The 26,730-nt window shown below is 38.7% G+C and overlaps 1 protein-coding gene across 6 annotated transcripts in view; it reads right to left on the bottom strand.

The window, feature by feature from the left end:
* The window catches only part of SNRK (SNF related kinase), a 56,209-nt gene extending 34,062 nt beyond the window's left edge, over positions 1-22,147 (bottom strand). The window contains exons 1-4 of one of the 6 annotated variants that reach the window (XM_026496653.4): positions 22,021-22,147; positions 18,832-18,881; positions 8,900-9,119; positions 5,470-6,164 (exon numbers count right to left, since the gene is read on the bottom strand). In XM_026496653.4, the coding sequence (XP_026352438.2) occupies positions 5,470-6,058 (589 nt within the window). In that variant the 5' untranslated portion in view covers positions 6,059-6,164; positions 8,900-9,119; positions 18,832-18,881; positions 22,021-22,147. Of the gene's footprint in view, positions 1-5,469; positions 6,165-8,899; positions 9,120-18,831; positions 20,224-22,020 lie in introns of those variants that run through there. The other 5 variants (XM_026496651.4, XM_026496650.4, XM_026496649.4 and 2 more) reach the window with 5 other exon arrangements.
* Positions 22,148-26,730: the final 4,583 nt, after the last annotated feature.

Below are 26,730 nucleotides of genomic sequence, written 5' to 3'. Positions count from 1 at the left end.
AAAGGCAAGGGGTCTCCAGCCTGAAGTTCCAGGCACTGAACAACACCAGAAAAAATTTCCAAAGGCCGTGAAATTTGGTTTTCACTTACTTATCCCTAAACAAGCAAAGGGTGTGATTAAAATCGGGGAAGGGGAGTGGAGAGAAATTTAAGTTCAGTTATCAACATCAAAAAAGAATATATGTTCTTGTTCAACTTTTGAAACTGAAGAGGTTTAAACATTTTTTTTCTGAACAATTATTCTCTAACGAGTATTAGAATTAAAATGTGAGGAATTTATTTTTCCACTAATAACCAAAAACATTGAACTCTAGGATTTTACATCACAAGGAGGCAAGGCTTGATGCACGTCAGAATCTCAGAAGCTTTGGATGAAGACCTCACCCAAGACAATCTGAATCACAATCTCTAGGGTGGGGCCCAGGCCAGGTTTGCTTGGTTTTACATCTGCTCCAGGTGAAACTTACAGATGGCAGGTAGAGAACCAACAATTTAGACGTTACCATACCACCAGTAGAGTAAATTATACTTTTCAAAGTAGTGTCAACATATATTTCACTTGATCTGAATCTTAAAACGCAGTGAGAATAAGCACCGGAGCTGAAAATGCAGCAGGGAAAACATTACAAAGCACATAAGTCATTTTTATCTCATTTTTCAGGCCTCTCACTAAAAAAATCAATGGTTGAGTTAGCCTAAAAAACCCATTTGTATGGTACCTATAGATTACACTACCCATAACATTTCATGGTCAAGATTTATGACAAAAATTAAATCCTATAATAATAGCTTATTTATAAAACTGAGAAGATTTTACTCAAAGCACAGAACTTTTGCTCTTTCCTAAATATGTAATCACACAACATTCACACTGGAAAGCCAGTACATCATTGTGCACACAAAGCTAATACCATAAAGTGCTTTTATTTACACAGGGTTCAGGCCAGATCAGTTTTTAACTGTGATCTCTGAAATAACTGTCATTTCTCATAGGCACGTGAAACTTCAGAAAGTTTAGGATTTTTTTTCTTTTGGTTTTCTATGACAAGTGATGATGTTACACTCTGTACAAGGTACCTTTCAGAGTATGTGACTGTGTGCTTGGCAGCTAGATTGTGGGCCATTTTCTATGGGTACATTTTTCAGTTCTATACAACTGAATGCCACAGGCATTTGCCTGGGCCCAGGCTGAGGTGCAGTTCATGTCAGACACATACCACGCGGGCAGGTTTCATGTACATCTTTTTAAATAAAAGAAACAAGATAATACTTTAAAGCAGATCAAACCTCCTTCCCTATTCACAAAAGGCAGAAATCATCCCTTAAAAATGTATAATCCCAAACGCCACACTTGGGCCTAAAACTCTGTGACACAAGCCAAGGTCATCTAATCCAGAACCCATCGGGGCCCATGGTCCAAGTGGCAAACTGTGTAAGATTAAGTAACATAAAATTTAACCAGAGTCTGACTAGGGGAAGAGAAGGTTCAAGTTGGAAAACACGGTAATATTACTAAGACATCGGTCTCTAACAAATGGTAGGGAAATGTAACTCTGTCCACTCAGATTCGGGGGGACTGTAAAAGCAGGCACATTAACAGTTTTTCTGGAAGAAATCGGAAATAAAAGCAAGGAGTTATCAATTCATAACAAACTATACTAGCAGATTTAGATAAACCAAAGAGAAAATTACTGATTAATGTCCTTTTGGACTATTTCAAAGTTCTATCACAAAGGTATTATGGCTTAGGTTGTACAATCTGTACAGAAAGGAGTAATCCTTTTAGAAGTTTTCAAAGAGAAAATATTTAAACATATTATACTCATAATACTATAATCACAGTTCTGGTGGCTGCCCATTTCCTAAATTTGCTAAGAAACTCTTCTGTAGGAGGGGGCATGCAGAGGTATTTCTTCGCAGCACTGAAGCAGAGTAAGGAACTGACTGCCTTAAGTACATTCAATGTGGTTTCTAGTTAAACCACACCTCTCAGCTTGAATATGCCAAGATTTCCAAAAAAACGGCATATTATACAAACTGTAAGTCGCACATAAATTAACAGTCAAAAATGTCTCAACTTATGTTTTACTAATCTACTTTTTCACAAGACAAGGCAATGCTTTTCAGATAGACCAGCTAGTCACTTTTAAATTCACACTGGATTTTGATATGTTCTTCACATGCAGTAAACTAGGTCAAAGAAAGGAATAATTAAAGATGTTGAAGAACACAATTTTAAGATATGTCCACATTCTTCATTAGATCTTAAAGCATTACTGAACCAGGAAAAAAGTATTTATTAAGTAATAAAAGCAAATTAAAAATCTATAACTAAAAGGGAAGTAAAAGCAAACTACATATAGTTCTTGTTTATAGGGCAGAGGGAATGATATGGATATTGATATCTGAATATTAAGGGAAGACACTAGTACCTCCTAAACAAAATGACAAAAGAGAATCCATGGCAACAAAGCACAGTTTCACAGTGAAAAAAGGTATAGCCCATCATGTAAAATAAATTACAAAACTTTATATACCTCACACAGCTTGAAAATAACATATATAAAGTAAAAGTTGATTAAAATAAATAATTCAGATTAGAGTAGGAAACTAGTAAATTCAGAGAATAACATCAGAATAAAAACATAACAAAAAAGGAACAAAATACATAATTAACAACCTTAATTATGCATAAAAACTTTGTATATGCTAAAAATACAAATACTTTAATCATACAAGGAATAATCACCAAAAATCACTGTATATCAAGCCACACAGAAAATCTAAAAACATTTCCCAGAGCAAAAACCAATCAGGTTGCAGTGTACATTACTGACTGCAATGTACTAAAATCAGAAGTCAAAAACCAAATACATAAAGGAAAAATAAATCTATCCAGTTTGAATTTAAAAAGAAAAAAAGAAACTGGGTTAAACAAGAAATAAAACAGTAAAGATAACCTTCGGCAATGATGGCAGACTGAAATCCCCAGGGTGTGACCAGAGATTGCAGGAGAGAACAATATACAGCCTTAAATGTGAGAAATAAGGACAATAAAGGAAAAAAAGTTTTCAAGACAGTAAAAAAAAAAAAAAAAAAGAAAGAAAGAAAGAAAAAGAAAAGAAAAGAAAAAGAAAAAAGGGAAACTGAAAGATCCTGGAAAAAATCAGTAACAATGAAAGGAAAAGCAATGACAGAAAACAGAAGTGCAGCTGATACCTAAAATCAAAATCTGATTCTTCAAAAATAACAGACAATCCCTGAACCAAATGTCAATGTACTGAATCAAAGTTGCTTAATTCAGCAACATTTGGTAATTTAATAAAGGACATATTTTAATCTTGGTCCCTTTTAATTCTACTACATATTTGTGAAAAATCACTGACTGATTCTGGCACAATAATAGCAGAAAGGTAACTGTTCATTTGTTCTTTAAAATGATTCTATATTTATCTCAATCACACAATTAAACAAAATTGAAATAAATACAAATAAGAAAAGTTACCCAAGAATTCCACCCAATTCATACTTCACCGACCATTTATCAGACTGGTAAGGATCCTCCCAGACACTTTTCTTTTCCTTTTTAAAAACTTTTAGAAAGTGTTATTAGGCAAAATTTAAGATATAAGAAAAAAAAAAAAGAACATTAGAGTCAATACCTACGCACTCAGCACCCAAGTCAGGAAATAACACCACCAACACAGCTGAAACCCTCTAGGTATACCTGCCCTTCAGAAGTAGCTATCCTGACCTCACGCACTCATCAGTACTTTACTACGTGTACATGCACTCTAAACAATGTAACACTGCTCTGTCGGTTTTAAACTTTTTTATATAAATGCTATAATACTGTAAGTACTCCCACCAATTTGCTCTTCTTAAGCATTACGTTTGTGAACACTAGCCATGACGACATATATAGTTCATTAATTTTCACCAATTCCATCATATGAATATCAAACAATGTATTCCTCTACTGATGAACACACAATAATGCTGTTAAAAACATTCTTTGAAAATCTGTGTACATGAGTGAGAACTTGAGTGCGAGACCCAGCAGTTCTCAGGACTGCGTGTGTCTTTAACTTCAGTAGACACTGACCAACTGTCTTCTGCATACCACAAGAGTTCTCAAAGATCTGTAGTCTTACCTTAGATTTGTCTGACTTTAGTTTTTCCTAATGTGAAAAGTACGAAACACTGTCTGATCGTGGTTTTATCTTCCCTGATTATTAGTGAGGCTGAGCACCATTTTCATGTTCATTTATGTTTCCTCTTCTATTAATTCTTGGCTTCATTTTCTGATTAGCCTGCTACACTCATCAAAAATTTCTGACTCAAATATTCTAATGAAAAGTTTCAGTGAAGCCTTGTTATCTGTAGTGGGCAGGAACCATTCAATAACCCTTTCTTTTCCAGAACACAGTCTAACATGAAAAGCAGTGTCTTGGTGTACAGAATATTCAGTATAAAAATCCGCACTCTTCAAGGTGTGTCTTTCATCTTCTGTAACATGCATTTCAAATGATCAGAAAACAAACAGAAGATTCCTATCTATGATGTATGACATCATACACATGTAGTATTAGGGCACACTGTTCCAAGATTAAACTAAAAACTGTAAAAGCTGACCACACATTCAACTTAGCAGATCCTTAAGAATTATAAATAAATTCCCATATGACCTTCAAAACAGATATGATCCCAAGGGACAAAGCTGACATAAGCTGAAAAGTGGTAAACACTTCCACCCTAAGTTGATAACTCATGACAAGAGAGAACACAATAATGTGTTGCAGTAAAGAGAAGGTAACTGGGAATGCCCAGGGCTATCAAGATTCTGGAATCCACCATACAGATGTCTGTATGTCAATGACCTGTCCCGTACAATGAGGCAGACAATAATAGCCACACAGGTCTGTGTACAGTAAACATGGTAATATAGGATACGATACCTCTCTGATCCAATTCTATTCCATGATTGAGGAAATAAAGCAGAGAGATCAAGTGCACTCTTCAAGGTCACAATTAATAAATGATTCCCATACCCAAATTCTTCATAATGTATTGCAATATTCATAGCATCTTTCCAATATGAGTCTCAAGGACTGTTAAAGGATATGCACAGGAAGAAGCTGACTAGGGGAACTACCAGAAGAATCTAAGAAGACAGGAAATGTACTCAGATCTTCAAAAGAATTAAAATGAGTAGATGATGGTTACCTTAAATGATAACTCATTTTTCTTTGTGCTGAAACATACTTTAAACATTTGCCATCTAAAGGGTAAAACAAACTGACAGCCAGCTTTAGGGATAAATGGCATTCATGAAACCAAATCTGTTACTTAAGACGCATTTAAGAAAGTCCGTTAAGAAATTATTTTCAGATAAACCACCACCAATTTGACCAACTACACTCTCGCTGGTGGAATTCAAGTGGGCAAATACTGGAAGGAGATTACCTACCTACTGCAGGCGCATCATACTCATCCCCAAGCAGAATTTCTGGAGCAGAATATGCAAGAGATCCACAGCTAGTAGTGAGCTTCTTTCCTGGTTGAAATTTGTTGCTGAAACCAAAGTCTGTCAACTTTACAAGACCTTGTTTTTCAAAGAAGACCACATTCTCTGGTTTTAAGTCTCTGTGAACCACATGGAGTTTATGGCAATAAGATATGGCATGAACAATCTGAGCAAAGTACTTCTTAGCCAAATCTTCATTAAGTCCCTCTTCATGTTTCATTATGTAATCGAACATATCTCCTCCATCCCCAAGTTCTAGGATAAGATATAGTTTGGTCTGGGTGTCAATAACTTCATAAAGGCGTACGATGTTAGGATGCTGCACTAGTTTCATGCATCTCACTTCTTGAAAAAGATGACCAGTGGCTAAAGTGTCCAATTTTGTCTTGTCAATAACTTTTACTGCTACTTTTTCACCTGTAAAGACATGCCTGGCAAGTTTAACCACTGCAAAATGACCTCGACCCAAGGTTTTATCCAGATCATATAATCCAGCAATCTTTCCATCATACCCTCGCTTGAATCCTGCCATGCTGGTCCAACAGAAGGAAAAGTATCTAGACTGTCTGAAACGGATCTTCTCATATAAGAATATCTGGTGAAAATAAGGAATTCATTTTCAATGTCGCCATGGACATCTACAAAAGAAGAGGAGAAACAAAATTAAGTTTTTGTAGCTTTTTCTCTTACAGCTTTCTCTATTTCTCTCTTTTTTTTTTTAAGTTTTAAGAGAAGCTTGAAATAAACAGAGACATAAAATGAGTAACGGCCATTTATAACAACCTATTTATATATTTTGGGTTTCTGTTACAAAGAATTTAAATGCCATATTAAATTTTGCAAACTGAAAAAAATTAGCTGAAATAAGTTTTTGATGATGTCAGAAATAAGAAAACTGGCAAGTTTGATAAACTATGTTTAATAAAAAAAATCTTCCCAAAGTAATTTCAGTTAGTGTCTTAAAAAACAAGGTAAGAACTGACAAGAAAGGGAAAACAGAATAAACATTTGGACAGAAACCCAACAACTTTTTCCTGTTACTCCAAAGCTAGCACTAGTTCCTATCAGCACAAACAGATCCCTTTAGTGAGCCCTCTTCTAACTCTCCCAGCTGGAATTGCCTTCCCTATTCCGTATATCCAACAGCAGCTCAGGACGCCCACGTGGTCTTATTCTATAGGTTTTGTATACGCCATCCCCATCCTATGACTGCGAAGTTCTGAGACTCAAAGGTTCTTTTTTTTTTTTCCTTCTACCCTCCCTTGAACGGTGTTTAACATGAAAGAGGTAATCAATAGTTTATTAAATTTTGAAATTCGCCTTCTTTTCAAAATGTTTATAGGGCAACTGTTTGCTCTTCTTGTCACACTAGTGCCTAGAACAACACGTGACACACAGTAGGTGCTTAATAAATGTTTGTTGACTGGTACTCACTCTTTGTACTTATCAGTTATGCTTACTTTATTACATTTTCCAATTTTCGAACATAACCTACCATGATCTGATTATATTTCAAAGAATGAACAAGCATGCATTCTTAAACCATCTTAAAGACCATTTGGTTTTAAAGACCATATCTCACATGGCATTTAAAATTCTAAACCTTTATAAACTCTAAATTCAGAAACAGGTTCTTACAAATAACCCTCAGAAAAACAAATGCATAAAATTATACAAATTAAGATATCACTTTAAATCTCACAAATTCAACCCCATTATTATTTTTTTCTGACCAAAATTTAATAGAAGTATAGCAAAATCCAATGAGGAACACAGCCATCTCCCAAGACTAGCCCTGTCCTGTATGCCCTCACAGGACTCCGTTCCGTGAAACCTTTTCTACCGCACGTTTCCAGTCGTTTTATTATGAATAGTACTTACATTATCTACTCCCGCTTAATGAAAATACCCCAAAAAAGTAAATTGTATATGAAATGAAGTGGTTTTTTTATTTGAAAGCTCTAGCATTACATTTCTTTAAATCTCATTTTTGTTTAAAAGAACAGAAGCAAAGCTAACATTAATTAAAAACCTACTATACATATTTGTGCAAAATGAGTCAAAGTGCTTCAACTAAGATTCAAACTGAATTCTTACTTCAAAGCTCACCTTCTTTATAAACATTTAACCACTCTAAACGATGTTACATTTAGGATAATATCTGGAGATATTATTAAAGTACCAACTATGAAAGAGGCATAAAGTTATTCTCACATGCAAATTAAAATGATCTGAAACACGTATCTGGGGTCACCTCAAAAAATATATATATATTGAGCTTAAAAAGCCAATGTTAGTATGTTTAATTTTTTTTATATTTTAGTGATTACTGAAAATATAAATACAAACTACCATTCACTGTGTAAGTATAATATGTCACTCATATACTAAATGCTTTATATCATCCTCATTTAATCCTTACAAATGCCTTCAGAGATAGGCATTATTAGCCCCATTTTGAGGCACAGAAATTACAAGTCACTTGGCATTGGCTACCAGGCCAGCGTGTAAAAGAGCTAAAGATTTGAACCCAGGGCCACCTGACCTCAAAGTCTCTGCTCTTAATGACTATGCTACACTGTTTCTATAAACTAATTTCAAAACCAAGCTAAATTAATCCTGTTTCTATAAAGATTTTTAAAATAAGAAACCAGTACTATGTATAGGTGTTAAAGAAAAAGCAAATTTCTTGCATACTGTGTATTATATTGTCATCTGAGCTATTAATTTTAATAAGATTAACAGGAAAATCTGAGTGAAAAGATCTTGCTTTAATTGGGACAGTAGTTCCCCAAAAGTTTAATTCAGGCATATTTAATTTTTAAAAATAGAAACTCTAAGCTAACTCCAGGGGGCAGAAAACTATCTTTAAATCTCTAGTTTTGATTAATTATAAGGGCAGTAATTATCCTTAAAATTCTACCTGAGACTATGTTTCTATTGTACAAGCTTGTAAATGCAACTTAAGCTTTCAAGACAGGCCACCCCCAAGTTATACAATATTTGTTTTTTTCATCTATTACTTTAGTTTAGATATATTCTTAAAAAGTGGCATACAAATCAGATTTTAGAAATAAATGCCAGCAAAAAGGTACAATGAAAATAGTTTTTAATCTACTAGTGAGTTCATGGGAAAGAATCTAATAAGGTCTTTTCACAATGAGACTACCCTGGAGTGAAATAATAATCACTTTTACCATCAAGAAATTTCCTCTTTTTGTACTTTGTTTTGTACACATATCCCTTTCCGGGGTCTAAGAAACTATAATTATATACCCAAAAACAGGACATTATGATTAACTGAAGGTTGGAAGGAAAAATATCCTTGTTACTGAACATCTTTTTTAAGTACTAGACCACTGTGCAATCCTACCATCAAGTGCATTCTGTGTTAGCACAGGAAGTAACTAAATTGTTCTTTGATCTTTGAGGATCTTCCAGTGCCCAAAAGTCATTCTGAACATCAACGCCGAATGTGAAGATGTGGCTTATATAAAGTACAGGTGACTCTGTAACGGCTCCAGCACATACCCTGCAAACCGCATACTGAATAATCCTTGTTACCACTGTGTTTTGTTAGTTGCTTCCTTTTCCTAAAAGAAAATACAGAAGGAGATTTTAGTTTAGTTCTGTTTAACTTTGCTTAAAGTCAAAATATACACCCTAAGGCTGGATTCAGACAAACATATAAAAATGGCAAATTTGTCTTTAATGACTCAGTCTCCTCTCCCCATCATGTTTCTCCCCTCTGTGAATTATAACCCATTCAAAGAATCTTGAGTGAACAGGAATTTAACAGTGATCAGATAACACAAATTGTTCCAGGCAGCCCGGTCAGACATATTGTTTCACTAGAAGGAGGAAGAAATAATAATCATGAACAACAGATGATTTGCCATTTTCTAAGTGCTTCCTGGGTAACGGGCACCAAACCCACATCTCACAGATCATCACCAAGAGCCTGCAAGCTAGGCACAATGAGGCTTCACTTGCCCAATCAGCAGCAGTAGGCAGCTCCAATCCTGCCCAGCCTAGTTTCCAAACCCACCTTGCTGCAGGAACCCCTGACGGCTCATGAAACACTCACTTCCACAGCCAGAGAGGGCAACCTTTACAATGCACAATCTTCTAGCAGGCCAGCAGAAATTAATTATAATCCCAGCATCTGACAACACACAAAACACCTTCATACCAGAGGCTTTCCATTCGATAGTAAAAAAGAAACTATCACTATGAACACCGAGAATGTGAACAGAACACTGACATCTAAGTCTGTGGCACAGTGAGAGTACTTGGCTGAGGTGGTCTTACAGTCCTTTCCACAACACTGAAATACCCCACAAGTACTGAAAGGCCTAAACATTCACACTAGGCCAAGGCAATTTAAATAACACCCTAAAGGTGAGCATCCAGGTAATCATTAAGCTCACAAACAGGGCCAGCAAGGTCATGGGCACAAGAACACCTCTAGAGACATGTGAACCCTGGAATGCTACCTGCTCCTTCAGCTCCAAGTGGGATATGGGAGCTCCTGACATTACCCTTGCTTCTCTTTCCACCATCCAGTCTCTAGACACGGCAGGCAGCGTGGCTGAGCCCTGTTCTGAGCACCAATGACTGGATCTGAATCCCACCTCACCTATCACGAGCCACAGGTCCTCAGCAAACCCTGACCTCTCTGTATGATCAGTTTCCTCATTAGAAAATGTTAATGGTAAGAGTACAACTTCATAGGTTGTGGTGAGAATTAAATGAGTTAGTATAGGAAAAGTGTTTAGAATGAAGCCTGGCACACAGTAAGCAATAAACTGCTACCACAACCACCATCATTGTTAAAATGATGGTATTCTCCCACATCCAAGTAGAAATTCTTCCACCCTACTTCAAGAGAATGAATTCACTGAGCTGTTCAATTTCCTAAAATGTATTAAACTGAAAATGACTGATGTACAACTGTAATATAAAGAAAATAGTATCTCTGGTTGGGCATCAAACTCTGATAGTTTTTCAAAAAAAGTCCCATAAAATTTAAGTATTTGTTTTTAAAATATCAAGATGACTTTCTTTCGAATCTACCGTTTCAAAAAGAGTTAAATGCTCCTTTACATTTTCCCCCCTAAACGTAATTTATTCTTACAGAAAATCTGGAAAATACAGACTAGGAAGTAGAAAGAATAAAAAGGCATCCATAGTCCTACCCCTGAAGGTAAGCACTATCAATATTTTGGCGATCTTTCTGCCAATACTTATATACAGTTTCTTATCTTGTTTTACAAAGGTGTGATCATTCTATACATAACTTTAATCTTGTAGCCTGCTTTTTGCACTTGACATATCACTTTCCTTTTAGTAGTTTGCTTCTATTATGAACTTATGAAAGAAATACCTGTACAGTAAAGGAAAATATACAATTAGAACATATAAACTGGCAAAAAGATTTTTTTTTTTTTTTTTTTACAAATCATCCATTATTCTACTCTCTGTGACAATCTCTTAACGGTTTGGTACACAGCCTTCCCAATTATTTTCTACATATAATATATACCCAGACACAAATTTTTTTATAAAATGGAATAAAGACAGATATAGACACAGAGAGGAGAAAGAGATTTATAACCATTTTAAAAGTACTTCTCTCTACAAAACAAGTTGGTACAAATTCACTGTAGAAAATTTGGAAAATGCAGAAAAGCACAATACAGGAGTGAAAAAAATCACCTGTAATTTCATTCAAGATGACCTCTCTTTAGCGATGAGTATATATCCTTTATACCTACGTTTCTTCACAAAGATAAGATACTGTATATGAAGTCTGAGACTATTTTTTCCTCTACTTTATAAACGAACATTTTCCCATGCACTGAGTTCCTATAAATCAGTATTCTTAATGACTACATAACAAAGATGACATCTTTTAAAATAGCAAAACCACTAAATTAGGCTAGTCTAAAGCAATCTTATTTAGCATACATTCACATCACTGGGCTGGACCTAAATAAACAGGCCAACTAGTCAAAAATGTTTATAATATAGAAATTCATGTTTGAGAAACAACCACCAGTGTGTTGCAATAATATACTGATGTTCTCCCAACTACAGAGAGAAGCAAACTGAAGTGTGCGGGTGTGGCTGGAGAAGAGGAAGGAAGTGTGGGTGGCCCTACACACATTTTGCAAGCTGCTGAAAACAGTTGTAGAACCAGCCTCTGTTAAATCTACTGTCAATTTGGAATTCACCCTGTTATTCTTGTCAAAATTCACTTCTAGATTTTCATTGACATCATCACCACTGCAGTGTGGTCTGTATATCAAACAAATGTCTCCTACTCACACCTCTAGGGGAGCACAAAACAGCACACTGAACAAAGGTAGCTCTGCATGGCCAATCCACGCACGAGAAAGAAGAGGAGTGGAACAAAAAGGGCCATGTGCTTCTCTACATTTTATTTAGGATATTATAAATTTTCTAAAATCAGAACACCAATATTTAAATATACAAAAACCTCCCCCCAAATTAAATGCTTTAAAAAAAAATCTGTGCCAATGCTCTCCTTCTAATCAGATAACTGAAAGATGAGTTTTTGCAAAACCACACTAAAATTGCATTTAAGCTTCTTACAGACGGAAATTACCTGGTATCTTTTACAAATACCAAAAATGAAAACTGTAATTTTTACTCAAGGAAAATACTAGAATAAACTGCATGGTTATAGAAAACTAATGGAAGTAGAGGAACTAACACTCTCCCAATGAATACTACCAGCCCAATCCTACTGCTAAAATTTCAAAGATACCCATAGGCCAAAAGGAAGACATTAGACTAAATCCTCCGAGAATATCAACAACCTCCTGGTCAAGCAATATAAACACAATCCTACGTGCCGTTGCCACTGCTCTTCTCTCCATCCAAAATAAACAATATTGTACATTTCTAGAATAGCACTCCTCCCCCTGGGAGTTACCAATATAAGCCATAAATCAAAGATGAAGAAACCACAAATAGGGCAAGAGGTCCTAAGTTATGAAGGATCCAGAGTTTTTCACTGCATTGGCTGAATCTTACCATGTGGTTATCATGTACTATTATGTTGTTATTAGGCTGCACTCACTGGATGGACTCAAGGTGGGAACTACAAATTAAAAGGTTAAATTATTCATTATGAGAAATGTCCAAAGAGGCAAAATTATACCTCGAAATGTCTAGAAAAGTATTTTCCAAGAGAAGGTAACTGCCTCCTAGAGTATGTTCTACAAGTTTTCTTCCAAGCAGTCAATTTTATTGGACCGAGAGCAACTGAGGTGACTAGGAACGGCAGGCTGAAAGGACCGCTGGGCTCTCCAGGCCGCGAAGGGGTCACCAGTGCAGACCAATCTCATGAAGCACTAGTTTACATAATCTTTATTTTCTCTAAGAGAAACAAGCAATGGTCCAGGATACACCACAGAATTTTTTTTTTAAAGATTTTATGTATTTATTTATTTGAGAGAGAGCAAGCACAAGCAGGGGCAACAGCAGAGGGAGAGGGCGCAGCAGGCTCCCCGCTGAGCTGGAAGCCGGACTCGGGATTCGGGGCTCAATCGGGACCATGACCCGAACCAAAGGTGGACACCTAACCAACTGCACCACCCAGTCACCCCATATCACAGAATTTTAATGTATCCAGGAGTTAGGCAATTTATTAAATGATGTAGAATAGTACTAATTATTTGTAAAGGGAAAGGGGTTAACATCCAAGACACAAAACCTGGAGCAGTAGTGCAGATAATAAGCTCGAATTCCTAAACAGAATCTGCCTCTTATTAAAAATGATGAAAAATGCTAAGTGTGTCACCATTTCTGGTGACAGCCCTGGTATAAAGTGCTCACATAATAAACAATGACTTCAGCAAAAGCTGGTATGTAGAAGTTACTCCAAAATAAATAAATAAAGCTAACCCACAATTACTCCTCATTTGTTGCCAGGAAGACAATATAAGTTGGAAGTTTGGAGAATTTAAAAACTTAATTATCTAAATCTTTCTTCCAAACTTTTATTAATGCTGTTGAAACTCATTTTCACTCTCTGTCATCTTTTTCTTTCCCTGCTGATATTGTGATGAAGACGGTCATTAAAAAATGGCCAAAAAAGAATACTGAAACAGAAAAAAATAAACCTATAAACAAAAATACTGGTATCTAACATTACATTGACTTTGACTTAAAAGACTAAATTATTTGAAATTCTCTTGCATTGTTAAGACTGCAAATTATTTTATTTAAAAAAATCTGCTGAAATTTTGAAAAGCAACGTGGCAATACATATATCAAGAGCCTTAAAATAATTACCCTTGATTTAATAATTAGATTATGTCTTAAAGAAATAAAGATGTTAAAAATTTTTATAGTCAACAATGTTCAGTGATATTTATATGTTCAAAAACATCAGAAATAATCTATAGGTCTGCAATAAGAAAACAATTAAATCACAGTACACCTAACATTAACACTATGCAGTCATATTTTGAGGCTATTTGATCTCATGGGGAAATTCTCACAATAAAATGTTAAGTTAAAAAAGTTCATATACCAAATTTCATGGCATGATCTCAATTTTTTTAAAAGCATGTAATTTGTCTGCATATATATTTTTAAAATACCAAAATGTTAAAGTGGTAAGATTATAGATTTTTTTTCTCTTTATGCTTTTCTGTTCTTTTCAAATTTTTGGCAATGAACGTGTGATGCTTTTATAATCTAAAAAAGATAGTTTATTAAAATTTTGACTTTTTTGTACATAATTTTCTATTTACTTTTCCACTGAGAGCTATGAAAAGACTTAATTTCCCTAAAAATACATTGTCTAAAACCTACTTATGTCATCTTAATAAACGAGACATATTCAAGGAAATATTTTGCTTCCCTTGAGGGACAAGGTATGCAATTCCTTCAGGCTGAGGAAGGAACAGGAACACAGAGTCTACTTTCATTAGCAAATATTTGAGCCCTAATTGTGTAGAACGCAACACAGTCTCTGTCCTTTATAACCTTACAAATAAGCTATCTACATATAAAAAGATAAATAACTACACAAAGAAAGCAGGATCCCCAAGGACAGGACAGCCCACAGACCAGAGTTTACCCTTCAAGAGGGAGCAGTGGAACGCCATTCCTGAAAGTGGGGGAAACAGAGGTAGCAGAGCATGCACAAGGATGGCTGGCTGGCTTTGGAAAGGAGAACACCAGTTTGGGTGAAGTTATGATTTGGGGTAGACACTGAGATAAGTCAGTAGGGTTAAGAAGGTGATCCTGAAAAATACCTAATGGCTTACCATCTAGGCAACTATGATGAACTCTTACTTTCTCAAAACTAATGGAAACCTTGTCATACTCAATTCACCACTTATCTTTTAATTATACTTAAGTTTAATTAAAGTGTCATTAAAGAGTTAAAAATGCACAGAAGCAGCTTCTAATCACAGAGCTGGTACGAGGTCTAAACAGAAGAGGAAAATTCTTTAGGTAGTAACATGAAAGCAACATAGAAATAAGATTAGAGAATTTAAACCAATTTTAAAAGTTCGCTGTACACTTTAAAGTTCCATAAAACACCAATTTTTGTTTTGACTTAGATTAGATCTCTCATTATCACCCATACTACTTTCCTAAAACCTACTACAAACCTAAATAGGTGTATATAGAAATGAGTCCAGTCCCATAACAAAACCACAATCGACTTTGTCTCACTTCAAATTTTAAAAATGTCTTTCACTGCCACGACTGTTCACTTTAGAATTTCAGTTTTGTTTTAATGCAGGTCTCAAAAAGGGTAAACAATGTAATGACTGGGAATATATGTCAGTACTGGACTCTACATTTGTTTCACCACTTACTCCACACAACCAGCAATACAATGGAAATATCATACCCATTTCACGGATGAGAAAGCAGGGCCAAAGAGGATAAGGACCTCTTTTGCCCCAGTCCTACACCTAGCTAAGAGCTGCCTGGGTTGGACTCCAGGTCCCACAGACTCCTGGGTCTTCTATTTTTTCCTGCAACAATAGAATGCCTCCTGTTCACCTAGGCCTTTCTAGTTCCCAAGGAAACAATAGCACTAAAATAAATCAATTTTGACATTTCTTGTGTTCTTCCAATTCTGATATGCTATGCTAGTTACCTAGCTCAGCAATCAATTAAATGGAGGAAATTCCCTAGCACATTTAATAAACATTAACAAACAATTCCATTAAAGGCTTTTTGAAACTGCTTTTTAAGAAAGGAAGTTACAGGCAAATAATTATTCAAAAGACAGACTAAGATACTTATTGATCACATAAAAATGGAATGGCACCTTAAAAATAGCTTCGCCTTAGAGTTTACGTACAATTTTGTGATGGCAACAACAGCCAATACCAAGCAAGTAATTCAGATAAATTTAGGAAGATTCTATTTTCTGCTTAAAAATTGTATCCTTTCCCACACTGCAATTTTAATATACTTTGCAAATTACATTCTCTCCATTTGTTTCTGAAAAAGCATTTTCCTTCACAAGCGGATTAGCAAATACACATAAAATAGGAGCACAAAGGACAAAATCAAGCCCTGAAACTGAGACTGTATGAATATTCTCTTTCCAAATTTCTTCAGTAGCCCTCATAATACTTTATGCCAATAAAGAGAGAACTGTTTCACCTGTAGAAAGTGAGCTAAAACAGAAAGCTAAACTTTACTTTTAAATTCAGTCGCTCTGCTTTTGTCCACTGCTAAATAAAAGGCTATAGAGTATTATGACTACTTTAAAAAGAGATCCATAAATACAGTATGTTCTAGCTTCATACTCTCTCCACGGAAATTTGTTAGTATCCTGTCCTAAGTCTGAAACAAACTTTATCTAAGTTATACTATAAGAGTAAAACTTACATTATCTAAAACGTAATTTCTCTAATAAAGAAAAACCAACATAGTCATCTACGTATTAAATCCAGTTCAACTTATTATTCGAACATTTTCCCCTAGCTACGCAATATAAAGACAATAATAATGGCCTAAGAGGTGTGTACACAGAGGGGTAGGGAACATCGGAGAGGAGCTAGGAGAGCGTCTGAAGATTCAGCATTTCAAATTACCACAGGGTCAACCTTTCTTACTCTCCTCACCATAGAGGTGCACTTTAAAATGATCAAAATTCATTTATTCAGCAGCCCCGAGCAGCAGCACCCAGCGCAGCAGAGAGAGTACCACAGAACCTGAAGCCCAGCAAGTTACCCAACTTCTACAAACAGGCACATCTTAATCTATAAAACAAAGATAATCACCACCTTAGTTATTAAGAAGGCTAAGTGGGATAATATATATTAGCAAGATGCGAGTAGGCTCAAAATCATCCACCGTTTCCCCCAACTTTTCAGAACTGGCCTTCCTCCCAGGAGAGTCTGATATTTGAGAGGGGTTATATACTTAGTTTCCCACCTTATTTTGATATCCCCTAGTAGGCCAATCAAGCTGCCCCTAAATGCCTCTACTAGACATACTAAGAAGATCCCTGCCACAAGGTCTGTATAATCTCTTACTTCTGTATAATCTCTTACAGATATTTTAGAAGAGATATTTTCTCCCCAAAACCTACCTTGGGGAGTTCACAGGAGGCATCTCAGAGAAATTCATTTTCTTATTTGAGCTAAGAATTGAAATTGGCAATGATGGGGAAGATGCTTTTCAGAAAAGAGACCTGAGAGAGCTTAGTGTGACTGGGACAATAACACATACAGAGCACAGGAGATGAGATTAGACAGGGAGGCAGGGCCAGGTACCCAAAGAGCTTTGTATTCCAAGCAAATCAGCTGCAGTTCCTTGGGACTGGCAAGCCCTTACCAGAGGGCTTCAGGGCCCAGCTGAAAGGTCACCCTCCTGAGTGTGTCCTTCCCCTCCCCACACCCCTGCACATCAACACCCATGCCCTCTCACAGCGCCATTCCTTTCCCATCAGGGCCATTATCACAACTGCAGTTATATAATTACGTGAGTAATAATCTGTGTCCCCACTCAACTAAATGATAACTTGAGTCTGTGTAAGGCCCATGTCCATTCTAGTCCACTCTATATCCCAGGGCCTGCTGAGTACAGCATCTACCCAAAATATATAGATACATATTATTAAATGAACAAATGAAAGCTGGCACTAAGAAGGCTGCACCTGGGTGGCTCAGCAGTTAAGCGGCTGCCTTTGGGTCAGGTCATGATCCCAGGGTCCTGGGATCAAGACCTGCGTCAGGCTCCCTGCACAGTGGGGAGTCTGCCTCTCCTTCTTCATCTGCCTCCCCCCACCCAATTCATGCACATATGCTCTCTAATAAATAAATAAAATCTTTAAAAAAAAAAAAAAAGAAGAAGAAGCCAGAGAAGAATTCTGAGCAGGGAAATGGCAATCAGAGATGACAGTTACACAAACCACTCTGGTAGCAAGATGAAGACCAGTCTGACAGGGCAAGATGAGAGCTGGGGGACAGGTACAGAGACAACTGAAAATGTCTCCAGGTAAATGATCACTTAATGACCTAAAAATGAAGGCAGCCAGTATGTGGGCAGTGATGATGAGGATTAATGGAGGAGACATGTTTAGGAAGCACAATCTCAGAACTCAGAGCAAAGAGGGAAATCCAGAGTGATTCTACTGGAGAGTGGTAGCAAGTGGTGCCACTCACTCAGACCAGAAATACACAGGATAGGAACAAACATCTCCTGGGCATCTACTACATACGAAGATCAAGTGAAAGATCTGCTTCTAGTTCCAAATTCTATGACTGAAAAACAATTTAAATTTAGCCCAGCTGTATTAAAATGGGTACAGTTTCTATTAATAGGCTGATAAAATCAACAAAGTAAGTTTAGGTTTTTGAAGTTTCTTCATCAAGACACCACATGGGTATCCTAACTGGCATGAGGCATTACACTGGTCTGGGATGCTGAAATCGAAGAAGTGGTCTCTGCCTTCAAGGAGCTGACAGTCTTAAGTTTGAGAAAAATAACTGCATATTGACAAATGAACAACTGAGGTCCAGTGGGGCTGATCTGACCATTTATATGACCCATAACCCACACTTCTGGAGCACAGACTTCATAACCTACATTTCCAGGCCAATATGTAGTTGAGGGGGTATGTATGTAGATAGACAGACCCAATCCTGCTTTGAGCCTGGAGACACTGCAGCACATGGTCTGTGACTGACTTTGAAGAACTGCTGAATAGCCACATAGCAGCACTTTGGAGGGTACAACACAACAAGTAAGGAGAGAGAAAGAGGCCTGAATTGTTATGGAAGAGCCTACCTGAGCAGAAGCCAAATGCTGGAGGTGCCAAAGCAGAATCTCAGGAGGCTCTGGAAGCAGCAGAGAAATAAATGTTCAGGGAACGTACAGCAGGAATCCTCTTTAGACGGGCTCCTCCCCTACCACCAGCAAGAAATGATTTCCCATGGGATCTAAGGCCTCAGCCCAAAGCAGACTTACAGAAAAACAGGTGAGGAAACCATGCAGTGTGAATAACGTAGCTCCAGATCACCCAGAGCAGACAATACATGTCCAGTGCTCCCGTGAGGCTATTAAGTCTGAGAGATTTTACACCAGCTCTTTACAAACAACAAAATACTGAAAACACTTCCTACGTCATGCCCAAGCTCCTGCCCCATTCCTCTTCCTTCCTTTTCATATTTAAAAAAACAAACAAACAAACAAAAAGAGCTGCATTGTCTTTACCTCCTCAACTCCCTTCCAACCCCTTGGATCTAAGTTCTTCCTCCACCACTTAACCTTGTCTTCTCATCCTCCCTGAACCCTCTGAGCACTTTCCCCTTTTCTCTGCCTGGAAACTCTCTACCTGTACTCTGAGATCCGTTCAGTGTCACCTCCTCTGTGGAGCATTCCCAAGTCAGATAGTTCCTTGCCCCATCTTTGTGCTTCTGCAGGGTTTTGCCTATGCCTCACCACAGCATTCGCTGGATCCTATTGTTACTGTTTACTTCAGTGTCCCCAATAGCCCGTAAGCTCCTAAAGGCAGTAACTGGTTTTTATTCATTTTTCTATTGCTACCCTTGAGCCCAGGGCCCCGAAAAAAGACACACAAAGGCGCCATGAATAAATGATCATCGGTTAAGTTTATCTTCAAAACTGCTAGAATTTACTCAGGTAACTTTTCCACAGAAGTTGCTCTAAGAATTTACCTCCACACACATACACTGAGAAGTACCTAAATTATGAGTAATAGTTTTATTATAAAAGCATTTGGCTAAAAATTCTATCTTCTGGCTGTTAAGCAAACAGCGCACGCACATGCAGTTAATAGGTCTTTAGAGTTCCTCATCTATGTTTTTAAATCCTAAAATTCTGGCCATGTGGAAAGTTCAGTTGTGCCCTTTTCTTCCGGGGCAGTGTACTGAGTGAGCTCTTAGGCGCAGACAAGCTGCTACAGGGAAGACATCATGCCTTATTTATACCAATGCTTAGAACCATGGCTGCTCAATTATCTCCAAAAATAAATAACTTTTTTCCATTTAGTTTCACTTTCTATATGACAGAAACGCCCATAGTAAGGTTTAGAATGAACAGTATTTCCCGTGACCAGTAAAAATATCATGAAAGACCTTCAACTTTAATAAGGACATATAAAAGCCTTCATTTGGAGATTATGGAATTCAATTTGAACATAAAGTCCCAATTTATATTTCTGTTCTAGAAAAATAAAAATTAGGATAACTTCTGGGTTCTTGTATGTTTTAAACTAATTGATCTTACTGCAATGATACTGAAAAATTTACTCTGAATAGTAAAATATTAATAGGGTGAGAGCCATTTCTGTGCATAAAATAACAAAAATTGATAGTGCAGATTTAAAAAATAGAAAGGTGACACTCAAAGTTCCCTGCCTGGAAAACCTTGAAGATGTAAGAGAAGTTAGCACATGCACTTAATTTTTCAGCTACTACACTGCTTGAATATGTGACCTTGGGAATGTCATGTAATTTCTCTCATTTCTAGTTCTGTAAAATGGGAATGTCATGTTTTCCTAAGAGGGACAATAAGATATAGTTGGATAAAAGAATCAATACGTATTTTTTTAAAGGAAACCTGTCTAATTAGTATGCTTAAATCACCAGTTGTACAGTACATTCTGGATCAGGAATACAATTCCAAAAGAAATATTTAAGCAGACGTTGAAGACAGATTTCCTTAAGGGAATGATTTTATAAATTTGGAAAACAATGTACCAAGATTATAAATTAACAAATTCATTACATAAACCTTGACAGTCCCTGGCTTTAAAGTACACTGATAAGACATTCCGATAAATTAGGCTGATTTGAGACAGTGTCCCAACCCCGTACAAGGAACCCAAACCGAGGCATCTGATGTTTGACAGAAATCTGGTGAAAATTCAGCAGGATACTCAACATTTGCAGTTCCATCACTTGTAAGCCATGCTTCACCTTAAAGCCTGACAAAATGTGAAACGCATTAAATCAGCTTTACCACCCGTATCTAAGACTGAGAATGCACTCAATTTTTAAAAAGAAAAAAGTACCCTGACAGTTTGAAAGGTCCTATACCCTCAGACCTCCATAGATTTAAGAACCCTACTGCTAAATTCTCCCCAAATACTGAGCTTGAACCAATCTTCCCAAGAAGCTATCGGATCGGATCTGATCCAACTGTTAGGAATAGCACAGCTCCAGGGGACACCCCCCCCCCGCGCCCACGCACCCCAGGATAAGACTGTCACTTTCCTAGATCCCAAGTCCAAGTTAAAGGCAGGAAGGTTTTTGCAAAATGGTCCAGAAAGAAATCAACAGGCGATGACTATAGAAAAGAACGGAGGTTTCCCATTGGGAAAAAAAAAAAAAAAAAAAATTCCAGCTCTCCCTCGGGAATGGCACCGCTCCTCCTTCCCTACCCCGATGCCCTTTCTCTACAGACAATATCCCCATTCTATTGTAAGGCTGCCGTTTTACCAAGGAACCCCCTTGCTGCGGCCAGATTTCCAGATTCATTTGAAAAAGGAAACACATTCCGAGAACACACACCCCATGAGAGAACCTGGGCGCGGGGAGCCTGGCCCGGGCGCGGGGCCCCGCGGCGCCGCACTCGGCCCGCTCGGGGCGGGGCGCGGGATGCGGGCACCTCCCGAGGTGCCGCAATCCGGCCGCGGCCGCAAGGGCAGGGCCTCCGGGAGCCCGCGGCCGGCCGCTGCAGTGCCGGCTCCCGCCGGGCCCGCCGCCGCTCCGCCGCCAGGCCGCGCCGCCGCCGCGCCGGCTCGGGCCGCCGCAGCCCGAGCTCCGCGTCCTCCCGGGCCCGCGCTGCCGCCGGCGCGGGGAGCCCGGAGCGCGCAACTTACTTTCCGCCAGCGGCGGGCGCCCCGGCCCGGACTCCCAGCCCGGCAACCGCGCAGGCTACGACGCCGCGGAGGCCGGCCCGCACCGCGGTCTACGGCCGCCGCGCCCGGCCGCGCTCCGCGCTCGCCCCTACCTCAGCCGGCAGGCAGGCGTCCGTCCGCAGCGGCAGCGGCGCCGACGACTCCCTCCCGGCCGCCGAATCCCCGCACCCAGCGCTAATCATAATACCGAGCGGGCGGGCGGCCGGCCGCGGGGAGGGGGTGGGGCCGAGCTGCGCCTGCGCGGGACGCGCGTCACTGTGGCGCAACGGCGGGGCGGGGCTCGGGAAGGGCGGGGCCGACAGTACCTGCGGGCTCTGGCGCCCGGGCTGCTGGAGGGCATCCTGGCTGCGTCTCACCCGTGCGAGTCTGGACTATGTATGGCGGTAGGAAGCAGGCAAGGCGCCCGAGGAGAGGAGACGGTGAAGGAGGAAGCACCGGGGATATGGGACAATGGCTGAAAAAAGCACCGCGAGCTGTCGGGGGAATCGGAGGAAAGGGACAGCGTGCGCACCTGACTGCGTCCTGAAGCGGGGGGGGGGGGGGGGGGGGGGGCGGAGGGCAGCATGCACTTTACCCTTTTAAAGGTTACCGCTTTTCCCGCCCAAGTTTAAGCAAAAGGAGAGAAAAAAATTAAATATACATTCATATGTATGTATATACGCATATGCATATGTTCTTTTTCTCTGCAGTTTTATTTCTTGGGAACCCAATTTGAAGGAATTTTGTTGATTTTGTTGCTATTTAAACAAAAGGAGAAAAGCCCACCATCTGAATGCCACGCTGGCTTTAAAGGTCTACGGGACACACTAGCCCGGCCCCCATCAGTTAGCTGCCTCCACTGGAAACCGCCTGGAAAGGCGAAGGTCGTGGAGAGTACTAAAGCATATGAAGTCCGGGATTCAAAACAGCAGATACTAATCATGGTTAACTAGATAGTTCAGCGGCATGGTCACCAGGTCAGGTGGCTCGGGAAGGGAGCTTAGCCAAAGCCAGAGAGGAGTGCTGGGGGGGGGGGGGTCTCCTGACTCCCACTCTTGAAAGCTTGTCTTGCAATGGCTAATCAGCTCTCTGAGGTTCCTAAAAGGGAAAGCCAACAAGCCAGGTGCCCAGCTTCTCCAACCTGCTTTTCCCTGTCTCTCCTTTCTTTCCACCCTTCCAATAAAAGACACCTAGTGAAGAAGGACACAAGGAAAAATAAATATACAATAAAAGCTGCTTAGATACTCCAAATTTGATTAAATTGGGTGCAGAAGAGAAATCTAGATGGCTTTAGCAAATGTCTTTGTTGACCTGCAAATGTCAGGTGTTTTTTTTTTTTTTTCAGACTCTCTCCACAGCATCAATTTTGCATGTCTGAGGATGATTGAGATGTAAGACTGGATTGTGGGAGGTGCAAACCCTCAGGGTGGTAACATAAGGCTTTCTATTAAAGGGGGATTCTCAGTTACCCTAATCCTCTAGCATGGGGTGATGGATCATTGGCTGGGGAAAGCCTCAAGCTCTAGGCCTCAGGCTGGGCCTCTGCCCCTTAAGGATGAGTCAAAGCCCCAACTCTGGGATCACTCTGATTTAGGAAGACCATAAAAGAAAAACCTCACTTTGATGCTGACATTCTAACTCTAGCCGTATGTTAAGCAGTAGCTCCTTTGTGGAATTTGGACCTTTATTACTGGAAAGTTGGAAGACCATGCACTTTTCCCCTCAGGGAGATAGCACTATTTAGGGAACCCTGTAAAGGGAAAAAAAATACTACTCTAATGGTCTCCCAAGGGAATTCCAGTGGTTGATAGCCTCTGCCACCAGCCTTATAGCCCCTGAGATGTAACTGTAACCACAAAACAATGGCCATAATAGATAAGCCCTTGGAAAACAGTATTTATATTGTTGCCGTGTGACTCAGGTTTTGACTAAAATATATAAGGGTAACAAGGACATAAGAATAGCAAAACAATCAATGAAAAGGAACAGAATAATAAATTGATTCGAATAAAGAAAGGCCACATGGTAAATCATTTATTCATCCCCCGTGTTTCTTGGGAAGCTGGAGTGCTGCTGGCAAGAACATGACCCATTTTCGGTTCCACACCATAAATGTGGTAACATGATCTGATTATGCTTAGGCAATATTTAAGAATATTCAAGTGCAAATTAATATATTATTACTTAACTTTGAATTTAAGCAAATATGTTTATTGTTAATGAAGAAACCCCTCCTCCAATCTGCCCTGGGGCTTTTTCCAACACAGACTGCTTTTTTAATGTTAAGTCTTTTTATGGACCCATAAGAAGCTTTAATTAGATATACAGCACTCTACAAAACGACAAGATGGAGCATGCAGGTTTGTGTTACAGTCTCTGTGATTCAGATCTCAAACATAACATAATGCCACCAATTTAAGGAAGAGTTGTTTATTGGAAAGCAACCAGGGAGATGCTACAAATTAGATCAAGATGTGAAAAGCAAGCAGATTCTTGAAAGAATTGCAATTTTCATCTTGGGACAACCTAACCCCCCACACACACACAAAGCATCATATTATCTTATCCTGATATTGCTAGTTTTCATAATTTGTAAAAAAAAATTTAAAATAAATATATTTAAAACAATAGATATTGAGTACTCGTGTACAGTTCAAATTTGAGTTGTGACATGGTATTTAACGATTTTCTTTTACATATTTAATTAGTCATTTTGTACATTGATACTCATGCATTTCTAAATCCTGGCTTCATCCCAGTAGGACCAAAATAATACTTCATTGGAATGGCCCACAGAGTTCCTCAAAGACTTTTCCTTACCACCGCCTTGGCATCAGTTTGCATGTTTCACTCTTGTATCTCAGATGTCAGTTAAGGCCAATGTGTGTGTGTGTGTGTGTGTGTGTGTGTGTGTGTGTGTGTGTAAGTGTGTGTAATATATTTTTGATAGTTGCAAACAAGATTGAAAATGCCAGCCCTTTACTGTGTTTGCAACCTGTGAACTAGGAGACGTGGCAGTCATTGCCTGGCATTGAATCCCAGCCCCATCACTTAATGCTGTATGGCTTTGGGCAGGTTGCTTAACTGTTTTCTCCTCTGTCACATTGGGATGGCAGTGATGATGATACCTTTCTTATTAAGTTGGTATAAAGCCACTGGTAAACTTGATGTAAAGCAATGGTTCTCAAAGTGTGCTCCTTCAACTAGCAGCATCAGCTTCTTCTGGGAACTGAATCAAAATGCAAATTCTCAGGCTCCACTCCAGATGTACTAAATCAAAAACTGTGGCGATTCTGATGCAAGTTTGAGAACCACTGTTGTTGGGATTGAGTGAGTTTGTTTGAAGTATTAAAACAGTGCCTAGTACACAGTAAGTGGTATATTAATGAATATGTTTAAATGAGTATAATATGATGCCAAGATTTACAAAGTTTAATTTAGGCCAAAAGAAGAATGCCCCTGTGCTTCAACAAGTAAATTCCTTCTTAATCCCATGTCTGAAAACTTTAACATGGCTTGCCAAACCCTTCATGATGTGGCCCCCACCTTCCTTTCCCGTTCCTTCTCTTCTCCATGTGCACCACATCTCCACCCTCCCCAGTTCTCAAAGGGAACTGCTTTTTCACATCTCCAAGACTTTCCTTATTCTGTTCCCTCTGCCTGAAAATGTCACCAGCCCCTTTCCCCCACCTCCCACATTTGCAGTCTCCTGAATTCCTGCTTATGCTTCAAAACCTAACTGCAGTGTCCCACCTCCTCTGTGATGTCCCAGCCCGCACCCAGCCAGAGCCAAGGACTATCTGGACCCATACCTCCCTGCACAACTCACTTAGAGCATTTATCGTTGGCTGTTGTTATTGTTTACTTTCCCATTTTCTGCTTTTGGATGTTCAACTCCTAGAAAACAAGGATTTTATTTCATTTAAATTTCTATTCATGCCACTTGGCCCTGACGTTTCAAGAGGGCGGCCCAAGGGCTTACACCACAGACTTAGGGTATCATCACAGACTTAGGGTATTTTTTTTTCACAAAGGTCTTTTAAGAATTTAAATTAGTTGTGAGCATTTTAAAATTGGGAGATTTAATTTTTATGTTTAACCACTTTACTGAGGTCTAATTTGCATATTTTAAAGTTCACTCAGAATACATGGTAATTCAGTGATTTTTAGTAAATTTATAAGGTTGTGCAGCCATCACCTTAATCCACTTTCAAAATATTTCCATCACTCCAAAAAGTCTTCTCATGTGCATATGCCATCACACTCCAATTTCAAGTCCTCAGCAACCAATAATTTGTTGTCCATCTCCGTAGGTTTGCCTTTCTAGAAATGTTATATAAATAGAACTACACAATGTGTAGTCTGCGGTGTCTGGCTTCTTTCAGTGAGCATAAGATGTATCCATGCTGTAGTTCAAGTAGTTGTTATCAGCTCATTCCTTTGTATTGCTGAATAGTATTCCATTATACAGATAACTACACTTTATATAGTTTGCTATTGTGGATAATGCTGTCAAAAATAATTATATGAACTCTGAATGGGGACATGTTTTCATTTTTGTTGGGTGTATTTCTGGGTGGAATTATTGGGTCATGTCATAACTCTAACATTTTAAGGAAGTGACAAATTATTTTCTAAAGTGACTTACTATTTTATCTTCCCATCATCAATACATGAGGGCTCTAGTTTCTCCACATCCTTGGCAACATTTGGCATTATTTGACTTTTAGGTTATCATTATTCTAATAAAAGTGTAGAGGTATCTCACTATGATTTTAACTTACATTGCTCTGATGACCAACAATGTTGATCATCTTTTCAGG

This window comes from Ursus arctos, unplaced genomic scaffold (genome assembly GCF_023065955.2).
Source record: "Ursus arctos isolate Adak ecotype North America unplaced genomic scaffold, UrsArc2.0 scaffold_20, whole genome shotgun sequence".
Classification (NCBI taxonomy): domain Eukaryota; kingdom Metazoa; phylum Chordata; class Mammalia; order Carnivora; family Ursidae; genus Ursus; species Ursus arctos.
This window is presented reverse-complemented; position numbering and strand designations above follow the sequence as displayed.